This window comes from Cryptomeria japonica, chromosome 9, assembly GCF_030272615.1.
Source record: "Cryptomeria japonica chromosome 9, Sugi_1.0, whole genome shotgun sequence".
In the NCBI taxonomy this organism is placed as follows: domain Eukaryota; kingdom Viridiplantae; phylum Streptophyta; class Pinopsida; order Cupressales; family Cupressaceae; genus Cryptomeria; species Cryptomeria japonica.
The window spans coordinates 474431266-474443321 of NC_081413.1; the positions used below are offsets into that span (position 1 = coordinate 474431266).

The 12056-nt window shown below is 37.4% G+C and overlaps 1 protein-coding gene across 1 annotated transcript; it reads left to right on the forward strand.

Moving 5' to 3' along the window:
• Positions 1 to 2134: 2134 nt before the first annotated feature.
• Positions 2135 to 2788, forward strand: LOC131858446 (ATP synthase subunit beta, chloroplastic-like). Its single transcript, XM_059211685.1, has one exon. The coding sequence runs from the start codon at positions 2135 to 2137 to the stop codon at positions 2669 to 2671; it is 537 nt and encodes a 178-aa protein (XP_059067668.1). The 3' UTR covers positions 2672 to 2788.
• The last annotated feature ends 9268 nt before the right edge of the window (positions 2789 to 12056 follow it).

The window sequence follows — 12056 nt, forward strand, 5'->3', positions numbered from 1 at the left end:
TGTATATATACATATATATATATATGTATACATATGTATATATACTTATATATATATATATGTGTGTGTGTGTATATATATGTAGATATATATGTAGATATATATATATATAGATGTATATACATATACATATACATATACAACATATATATATATAGATGTATATATATAGATGTATATATATATATATATACATATATATATATATATATATATACATATATATATATATATATATATATATATATATGTAGATGTATATGTATATGTACATATGTACATATATGTACATATATAACCACCCGCTGGAGGCATGTAAAAAGTTAAGGCAATTTAATATTGCCTAGTAGCTTTGCTACCATAGGGTAGCATGCTGTCGTACGGTAGCACTACTACCCGTATGGTAGCATTGCTACCCTACAGTAGCATCTGCTACCGCCGGTAGTACTTGCTACCGTCGGTAGCAAGCTACCCCCCCGCCCCCCCCCCGCTCCCCCTCCCCCCATTATTATTATTATTATTTTTAATTTTATTTACTATGACATACACAGCCAAAAAGAAAACCAGTCTCACAGAGACTAAGAAAATAATTCTTTTTCCAAAACCTATAAGTTTTCTTAAATTTACATCTTTTTTTTTTTTAATAAAATCTAAATAATAACTCATAAAAATAAATACTAGCAAATAATATACCCAGATACTCAAAAAAAAAACCAGAGATTGGGAAAAACACCAACCCAGACAAATTCTTTCACAAAGCCATATCGACTGAATATCTCAAAGAAATTAGGCAACACAAGAATGGGAAAGAGGAAATATGATTATTATTATTTTTTTTTCTTTTTCTTATTTCATGCGGGCGCCGGTAGGAAAGAGTGGAGGTGAGAAAACCTCCGGCCTTGCCCGGGACCATAGTCTAGCTAGTCCTGACTTAATATACAATAATTCCAGATTTTGATACATCAACACCCCGGGCCAGGGTGATCAGGAGGGGGTGTTTCTATTTTACCCCTCCCTTACAAGCCCTAATTTGCAAGTTTCAAAAATCATTTGTCCCTTAACTTCCACCTGCATGGCTCTGAAGTTGTTCTTTGGTTGTATATAGTATCCCTTAATTGCTCAGGGTATACCTGTTTGGCTTGCATGGTTAGTTACTCAAACACTAGGCAGATTTGTTAGTATCGATCAGTCCATTATCATAAATGAAATTTTATCTGTAAAGCTAGAGAGATACCTTAATAAACTATCCTATGAAACCTATCCTCATAGAACATAAATAAGAGATATACAACTTAAAACTAAGTTGGGTTTCCAAATTCGATTATCTTAGGCCCAATCATGATCAACCCAAGACCCATCCAGACAAGGAGTCTTCAACTTACCAACTCTTGTTAATGCTCCTGGATGCGATCCTTGAGAAGGAAGAGATCCAAGCTACAATAACAAGAGTAGGTAAATGAGATTCGGTCAGTCCCACCTCCCTTTCCCTATAAATTTATAGCAGAGAGGATGACAGAGTATGATTATGCCAGGCTGGCTATAAATTTCTATCCAGACCCCGAATTTTGCATATTAGCCACCTTTAAACCATAGTCTTAAGATATGACAGGCAGATAGCAAATATAGAACTTCAACAAGGGGCACTAGAGTTACTATCATTGATTCGTATTCTAAAATACATACCATCAGTATGAGTAAATACCAGTAAATGCATGCGTTTAGATGCTTGCTAATATCTAAAGTAAATATTTGAATTACTGGATATCCAGATCAGAATGTTAAAATATGTCTATATAAACATTTGTCTTTAAGATTCGATACACGTTACTATTTAACCCCAATCACTGTTAACTATAGATAAAACCCTGTTTACTAGATTTAGTAATCTACTTTGAATCACCAATATAATCAAAAAGTTAGTGGCAAGAATATCTCCTGCAAAAATGACCTTGTTTTTCTATCAAGAATTATACCCTATTGAAACTGAAGGTAAGAAAATAAGATTGAGAGGTGGAGAGGAATGAAGTATGCATCGGTGACTGAATATTTAGAAGAAGGCAAGAGTAGGAAAAAAGAACATGAACAATTTTATCTTACTTTATGTAAATATAGTTATAAAGGTTAATGCTTATACATGCATACATACATACATACATACATTCAAGCAGTTTATGTACCTGCAGATGACTTGACTGATCCCGCTCCTGCTACAACATTTGCACATTTAGATGCTACTACTGTACTATCGAGAGGATTAGCTGCCAAGGGGATCTATCCAGCAGTAGATCTGTTAGATTCCACGTCAACTATGCTCCAACCTTCGATCGTAGGTGAAGAACATTATGAAACTGCGCAAGGAGTTAAACAAACTTTGCAACGTTATAAGGAACTTCAAGATATTATAGCTATTCTTGGATTAGACGAATTATCAAAAGACGATCGTTTAATCGTGGCAAGAGCAAGAAAAATTGAACGGTTTTTGTCACAACCCTTTTTTGTAGCAGAGGTATTCACTGGTTCCCCCGGTAAATATGTTAGTCTAATAGAGACAATTAGAGGTTTTCAAATGATCCTTTCCAGAGAATTAGATGTTCTACCCGAACAGTCTTTTTATTTGGTGGGTAACATTGATGAAGCTACCGCAAAGGCTATGAACTTAAAAGAAATTTAAAGAAACAAAATGAACCTAAACCTTCGTGTAGTCACTCCCAATCGAGTTGTTTGGGATTCAGAAGTTCAAGAAATAATATTAGCTACTAATAATGGTCAAATGGGTGTATTACCGAACCATACTGCACTTGTAACAGCTTTGGATATATGAGTCATGAAGATACGACTCAATGCTCAGTGGTCCACTATGGCTTTGATGGGTGGTTTTGCCACGATAGACAATAATGAAATCACATTATTGGTAAATAATGCAGAAAGAGGTATTGATATTGATCTTCAAGAGGCTTAGGAAAGTTTTAGACTAGCTGCAGCTGATCGTGCGCGAGCTGAAGGCAAGAGACAAGCAATCGAGGCTGATGTGGCTCTCAAAAGAGCTAGAACACGACTAGAGGCTGCTGATGCTCTTTTGTTCAAATAAAGAAATATTAATTTATGAAATTGGAAGTAAATGGATAACGATCATAAAGAAGTCTTCAATATATATATATATATATATATATATATATATATATATATATATATATATATATATATATATATATATATATATATATATATATATATATATATATATATATATATATATATATATATATATATGTATGTGTATTTATATATTTATATATATATGTATGTATGTATATGTATGTGTATTTATATATTTATATATTTATATATATATGTATGTATGTATATGTATGTGTATTTATGTATTTATATATATATATATATATATATATATGTATGTATATATATATGTATATGTATACATACATATATATGTATGTATACATATACATACATATATATATATATATACATATATATGTATGTATGTATGTATGTATATATACATATATATACATACATACATACATATATATATGTATGTATGTATATATATGTATATATACATACATACATACATACATATATATGTATATATATATATATGTATGTATGTATGTATGTATATATACATACATACATACATACATACATACATATATGTATATATGTATATATATATGTATGTATGTATGTATGTATGTATATATATATACATACATACATATACATACATATATATATATATACATATATGTATGTATGTATGTATGTATGTATGTATGTATATATATATATACATACATACATACATACATATATATATGTATGTATGTATGTATGTATGTATGTACACACACACACACACACACATATATATATATGTATGTATATCTAAATATCTGAATATATATCTGTAGAACAAGAGTGTACACATGAAGGGCCTGGGATGACTACTGGTAACTGAGACTACCAATAAAAGGAGATGTATTGGAGCAAAAACCCTTATAATCGAAGCCTCAAAGCTTAATTAACACTACCCCCATAATTATGCCTCAAGCATGAGAAAGACCCAAGAAAGTAGATTTCTTCAGGGAAAACAAAGATTGAAAGATCCACATTATGCCTTTATATAATCATAATCACATATCTATATATTACTTATGGATATATAGCTTCATGTCTTCATGAATCAAAAAATAGCAAAGAGGCAAAACCATCTCAAGTCCATCGGAAAAGTATTGAAAGATCATTTATGAGGCATTCCTATTCCAAAGATTAAAAGGTTGTTAAGCGTATTGCTTCTAAGTATACTATAACTGCTAAAACAAAAAGGATTATCTCTAATAACATAACTGCATCCTCGAAGAATGCCAAACCAAAGGGCCTTCAACCTTTCTTGCTCAGCTTGTGGGGGGGGCGAGGCCCGGAGCTCTCTGGTGCATCTGCTGAAAGGACAACAGGGGAGCGAGGGAGAGGCACATGATCAGGGATGATCATGATATTCTCCGCCTCCAGATAGTTCTGTAGCCACTTCTCACGTGGAGGTTTCTTAACTTGGAGAATCCAAGAGAGAAATAGGAAATTCCTGCTTCTGACAGAGCGCAGAGCTTCGAAAGCCAACGGGTCTTCAATTGCCAGAATAGGAGAGCGAGGAACTGGGATATTCTTTCTGATAAAGATATCATAGTCCCGTGGTTTGGGAGTTGTGAGTTCTTCATCTATATTGACCATAACCCTTCTAATTCATCGAGAATGTCTTTAATGAAAACCTTCTTGCATAATTTTGCCATCGTATCCCTATCCTTCTCAAAATGCAATGCAAGGGCTAAAAACATAGTTGCAATATCCGAGTTTGCTCTGGTTCGGTCCTCGTTCATAATGAAATCCTTCCCTAGAAATTTCATTACTACTCCAGAGATCAAAGGGTTCTGTTTGGACAAGAATACCTCTCAGCCTCTCTTCCTTAATCTCACCGACGAAGGCCATCTGACGTTTCAGCCCTAAAAGCCTGAGCGTCATATCCATTGTAGCTTAATAGAAAGAAAACTTAGCATTCTAAAATAGGACTCGCACTCTTAAAGCTGCCTAATGAGCAACTACTAAAGAGTAAATACAAAGCATGGAGTGCAAATTTCAAGGCGCAAGATCATTATTGCTAACACCTCCAGCCATCAAGCGAAGAGTACCGTAATTGTCCCATCACTACAGGGACATAAACTTGACTTTGCAAAGAGCCATCAAAAGGCCTTGATCGAGAAAGGAGACTGACGTGTGATGTCCGACGATAATATTTCATACGGCAACCGAAGCTCTCCAACAATAGGGGTTCGGAAGAATATAGAGGTAGATAATTAGGTAGGCTTAAGTCTTAGAGGAAGGTCACCTTTACATCAATAATATTAGCTATATATCCATGCCGCATATACTTAGATAAAATATGAAAACATGTTTGTATACCTAAACTTATTAATGTATGGTTTAATCTCCTACTAGTCCTCAAGCTTATCTAGACAGGGCAGCAAGACAATATAAGGCTACATTTAGGTGTAGCCAAGTATGAAGGGGAAAATGAGGCCAGATAAATCACAAAGTATCTGTATGAATCTTTAAAACCTATCTGAATGAAGGCGAGAGGTAAGAGGAGATTTCCCTAGAAGGTTAAATAAATAATTGAATATTTAAGCAATGGCTCTTAGAATATATGGATAAGCGTCTTAGAGGATTTGTGCAAATTGAAAATGACTCTCAATCTAATGATAAGCCTGCAAGGATCTGAACCTGCCCAGATATATATATGCTTGGAAATATATGTATATATATATAAATCTATATATATATATATACATCCATACATACATTCATACATACGTACATTCATACATACATACATATGATTGTATATATACATATATATACATATATATATATATATATGTATATGTGTATGTATGTGTTGTGTATGTGTATATATACACCCATATATATATATCTTAGAGAAAGTATGAGATCGTACCAAATCTCCTTATATATATATATATATATATATATATGGAAATGTAAACTATCTAGATATGCTTATAGATATATATGTAAGATTAGTGATTATCTAATAGGAGACTAATAATATGAGCATTTGTGGAGGGAGAGCTATTCTGTCCCTTATAGTTCTACAAAGGTTCTAGGTTGCAGAAGTGGGAGATTTGTTTGTGTATGTAGATATAAATATATGCCTATAGCATGACTGGATGGAAGGCTAACTCGAGGAGGATCTAGATGACAATTACCAAATACGAGTATAGGGGTGTTTTAAAAGAGGGGTCTCTTCGCGATCTTGAAGGTGGGGGTACTAATTGGATGAAGAGGAAAGATTAAGATGAAATCAAGGGGTTAAGCCTCACTGCCTAAGCTGAAGTGTGGGATAGCACGAATATGGAAATACTTCAATGAGTATATGACTGAATGAACTGGAGGGTTCAAGGGAAGGTTTGAATATGGGGCTAATCTAAGGTAGCTAAGATCCAAGCAAGCGAGATGTGAGGGGAGGGAAGGCATGAGGACGGATACTGGGGCAATGAAGAGGACCTAATCCTAGGTTGGCATAGAAAGGAGCTTGATGCCATTAGCTCCCAAGTTGGCTAGCTCATCCGCCCTTTTATTGCCTTCCCTATAGATATGATTAACTGTAAACCTATCAAAACCTTTGCATAAGTCTATAGCCTTTGACAACAAGGAATTAAGTTTCCAATTAGGCATGCTCCCTTTCCTTAGAGCATTGACAATTATAGCCAAATCTCCCTCAATATCTAAGAATTTAACTTCAAGTTTTCTGCATAAGAGCAAGCCTTCCACCAGGGCCATCAGTTCTGCCTAGTTGTTTGTATTGATGCCAACCAAAGAGGCAAGGGATGCTATTTCTTTGCCTTCCCAGTTATGAACAACGCATCCAATCCCGGCTTGCCCTAGGTTGCCCCGGGCAGCCCCATCAAAGTTTAGCTTCATCCGCCCTTCACCAGGGGGCTGCCATCTGCATGTCGCCCTTGATCAGATGCTAGCCATAGGGCCTACTCCTACAAAGGGAGGAAAGGACAAGCCCTTCCATCATTTTTCCATCTTTTCATCCCAGTAAGATATAGATGCATTTTTTAGTGAGCCCGAGGCAAGTCTATTGTTCACAATCTCAGTGACAACTGACTCTATCTTATTGATGATTCTTAGGACATCTAGTTTTTCATTCTTAAAGAGATGCCTATTTCTCTCTTTCCAAAGTTCCCATATTATGGATGATGGAAGAGTTCTCCATAAACCTTCAAAGAGACAACCATGCCTAAGGAGAGGCTAGGCCATGAGCATTCCTAAGATAGTTTTAGGAAAGGCTACAGACCATTCAAGTTTATTGGTGAACCAAATCCAACATTGATGAGCAAAGGGACAGTTAAGGAGTATATGATTGGTGTCCTCCTCGTCTGCTTTGCAAAGGGGACATCTGCTAGGACCCTCATATCCCATACACCTAAATTTGTCCGCAGTGAGGAGTTTGCTTTGGATCGCCAGCTAAGAGAAAAAACCTGCCTTAGGCAAACAGTTTCTATCCCAGCAGAGATTCAATGGAAGCTCTGACTTAGGTCTTAAAAATGATTTGGATATGTGAGAATACCCATCCTTGGAATTGTATTCCCCTCTTAAGGAGCCCTCCCATACGAGCTTGTCCTCATCATGACTTAAGACAAAGTTCCTAGATTTGAGAATTGACATAAGTTTAAGCTTGGCCCTCTCCGGGATGGCTTCATCATCCCTTTTGATCCATTGCCAACCAGCCCCTTCCTTTGAAGGGGAGAGATAAATTTTTAGCAAGGGTCCTCTATGTGATTCAAGAAGGGCTCAAGTGACCCTGAAGTCATGGATGTTTTCAATGGCTTTGTACCCTCCCCAAGAATCTAACCAAAAGAGGGCTTTGTCCCCGGACCCTAGGTTCCAGGTTAGCCTGTCAGAGATAATCTTCCTACAATCAAGCATAAAATTCCAAAGGCAGGAACCTCTGGGGGGGTTGGTCTCCCTGAATATTTGGATTGGATCATCTCCATTAAGGTATTTGAGGTTTAGTAATCTTGCCCATTTGAGGTGAGGAGATCTAAACAATCTCCAAACCAGCTTGGCCCCCAAGGCTCTACCTTGATCCCGTAAGTTTTTGATGCCAACACCACCATCCTCTTTGGGTGTACATATCTTATCCCAAGAAATGAGTGAGATTTTGTGGTTGCTATTAGCACCTTGCCAAAAGAAAGTACTGAGATGCTTGTTGATCTCAGCAAGTTTGGAAGAAGACAGTTGTTGGAGGGAGAGCTGGTAAATGTGCATAGCTGATAAGACCGATCTAACCAACGTAGCCCTACCGGTCGAAGAGAGCCATTTCCCCTTCCAAGTACTAATCCTAGACTTGATCTTGTCCACCAAGTTGTCCCATAAATTGGAGGATCTCCTACCCCTGTCAAGGGGAATGCCTAGATATTTGCAAGGAAGGGATCCTTGACTAATTTCTAGGACATTGCAGATATCCTTTCCTAAAAAGGGGTCTATGTTGAACAAAAAAACTGCAGATTTAGCTAGATTAACCTCTTGACCCGAGGCTAATATGTAGGAATTAAGGATGTCTTTGAAGGCACGAGCCTCCCCCGTACAACCTTGCCCAAAAAGCATTGTGTCGTCAATAAATTGTTGGTGGGTGAAGGGGGGGAGGCCACTGGTGATGGAAATACCTTGGATCCTCCCCTTCTGTTTGGCCATGGAAATGGATCTACCTAGGGCTTCAGCCATGATGATGAAAAGGAAGGGGGACATAGTGTTGGTGTAAATAATTATTCATCATGGATATTATTACACTTACTTAAGTTTACTTAGGATAATGCATTTCATAGTAGTTTGGGTATGAGACACTTGGGTGTTTGTGCCACATTGGGATAGTGTGTGTAGGAGAAATTCCACCTTTTATGGTGTTGATCTTGTTATTACACTATCATATCCACTTATTGTGGAGTGATAATTCCACCTTCGGTGGGTGATCCACCTCATGTGGAATATTATATTATTTCTCCTACCTACCCACACCTATTTCCTACCTACCCTTGTTTCTTATTGAGCCACATGTCATATTTGTGTGCTCATACATATCCCTAGCCTTGCCTATATAAGCAAGCCTCTATTCATTGTATGTAACTATTGAACAACTATTGAATCATTATTGTTGATCATTTCTATTGGTGAGAATACAGTTTATTCTTGTCCTATATTGTGTCTCTATTTTGTACATTTCATTGAGCTCTTGATCTTGGCAAAATCCAACACATAGGATCACCTTGTCTGAGCCCTCTTGAGCTACTAAAGAAACCTTCCAGGGAGCCATTAACCAGAACCGAGAATCTAGGGGTGGATATGCATTTGAAGATAAGGTTGATCCAAGTTTTGGAAAAGTCAAAGGCCTCCAAGCATATGCATAGGAAGCACCATTCAACTTTATCATAAGCTTTACTTATGTCCAATTTGATTAGCATGCTCAGAGATTTGCTGAGCTAGACCGAATGAATGGCCTCCTGGGCAATAATAACCCTGTCATAGATTGATCTGTCCATTATGAAGCCAGTTTGTTCTTCACTAATAATTAAGGGGAGGAGATTCTGGAGTCTAGCTGCTAAGGTTTTAGTTAAGAGTTTATACAAAGTGTTGCAAAGAGCAATTGGTCTGAAGTCATTAAATTCATCCGGTTCTTCTTTTTTTGGAATGAGGGCAAGGAAGGTATTGTTGACTTCTTTGAGAATCTTGCCCAAATTCCTTACCCCCTCTAAGGCATCCATGATTTCTGTCCCCATAAAACCCCAACATTTTTGGAAAAAGCTAGTGGGGAAGCCATCCGGGCCTGGAGCCTTATCCGGATTCATCTTGAAGAGGACAGATCTGACCTCCTCCACAGAGAATTTCTTTAATAGGGCCTGGTTGTGGTCATCGGAAATGAGTTTTGGGAGATTCTTAATAATATCGAGTTGGCCCCTAAGGTTGGAGCCTTCAAGATTGTTTAAGATATTCTCATAGAACTTAACTGCCTTAGAAGCAACCTCATCTGGTTCAAATAGGATGGTTCCCTCGAAGTTCATGACCTTAGAGATTCGGTTGACCCCTCTCCTTTGCTTGGTACTATTGTGGAAGAACTTGGTGTTCCGGTTCCCATCACTCAGCCAGGTCTCCCTAGATTTTTATTTCCAGAAGATCTCTTCGTAAGATAATATCTTTTCATACTCAGAGAGTAGGTCCTTTTCCTTAAGGAAGAGATGTTCATCCATCCCCTTCTCAAGTACCTCAATGTTAACCTTATTAATATCATTCTCTATTAGGGTTTTTTTGTCAAAGATGTTACCAAAATTGGTCCTATTCCACTCTAAGAGCTTCCTTTTTATAAGCTTTAACTTACTAGCAACAATAAACATCTTCGACCCTGAGAAAATGGAGCTGCTCCACCACTTCTCAAGTAAGTTTAGAAAGTTATCATCTCTAAACCACATATTCTCAAATTTGAAGGGGCATTTTTTAGGGGCATGGTCAGATAATAAGTTTAATTGGAGTGGGAAATGGTTCGATCCTGATAAAGGGAGAGGCTCTGCCTTCAAGGAGTAATTTATCTTTGAGAGCCCACCGTAGATAAAGAACCTATTAAGTTTCTCTACAATATTACAAAAACCAAATCTTCTATTGTTCCAAGTGAAGGCATTCACTGTCGTCTGGATTTCCAACAGGGAATTCCTATTGATCCAAAGATTGAAATCTACAGCTGAAGGAGGGAGCTTGCTGCTTCCTCCTCTCTTGTCTGATACCTTGGTGATGGCGTTGAAATCTCTGCCAATGATACTTAGGCCATTCGGGAAACTTCTTAGGAAGGACTCAAGTTCCTTCCATACCTTCACCTTATCCTTATCCTTATTCTGGATAGGGCCATACACGTTAATTAGTTTGAATCTAAGGTTATTTTTATAACTTACTACCTCCCCTCCTATCCAATTTTGCTTAATCTCTAAAGGTGTAAACGAAAGGGTTCTAGAATCCCAAATGATAGCTAAACCCCCTGAGGCGCCTATGGTCGGGGAGTGTTTTAGTTGTCTAACCCCTAGTTTTTGCTCAAAAAGGGAAATCTCATATGCATTCATTTTTGTTTCTTGAATTAACATTAAGTCAGGTTTAGAATCAGAGATACAATGCTTTAAGATGCATTGTTTGTTAGTGGCGTTCAGACCCCTAACATTCCATGTTATGATTTTCATGGCTCTGTAGGGAGGAACTTCCCCTCCCCTACATTAAAAAGAGTAGATATTTTGGACTGACCTCTAGCTTCTCCATCCTTTAATCTCAGTTCAGCGAGGGATCTCCTGCCCCTTCTTTTACTGAATCTAGCATAGTCCAGAGAGTCTTTGCTTTTATCAGAGCAGAGAATGCCTAGGGTGTTAGGTTGCTGATTTTCCAAGTTCTCTGATGCTATAAAGAGTTCATCTGTTTCTAAGTTAACTCTGGTAATATTTACTAAATTATTAACAAGGAGAACCCTTTGTCTTTCCAATTCCTCATCATCACAGATTTCATCAACCAATTGATCCATAAGGTCATTTACTACTTCTTCCCCTATAAAGTTGGCAATGATGTTAACTTCCTTAGACACGCGATCACTCTCAGATACTACAATTGTAACAGGGTCATCTCTTAGCGATGAAGGGTGAGCTTCTTCCCCCAGAGGGACCTTCAAACATGAGACTGGGGAGAATGGTTGATTCTACCGGGAAGCCCTTGCTAGGTCCTAGGGAGGATTATCTTTCTCTTTTGATAGCGCTGGGACAGTGAGATTCCGAAGAGGGGAGGGTCTTGAGGGGCTCTCTCTCTCTAGTGGGATAAGAGAGCATGATGGTAATATATTTGTTATACCAGGTTGTTCTTTCTGGGGGAGCCACACACTAATTTCCCCCTCTTCCAAGTCTCGGTCCCTGAGAGAAGGGTCACCTATAGGG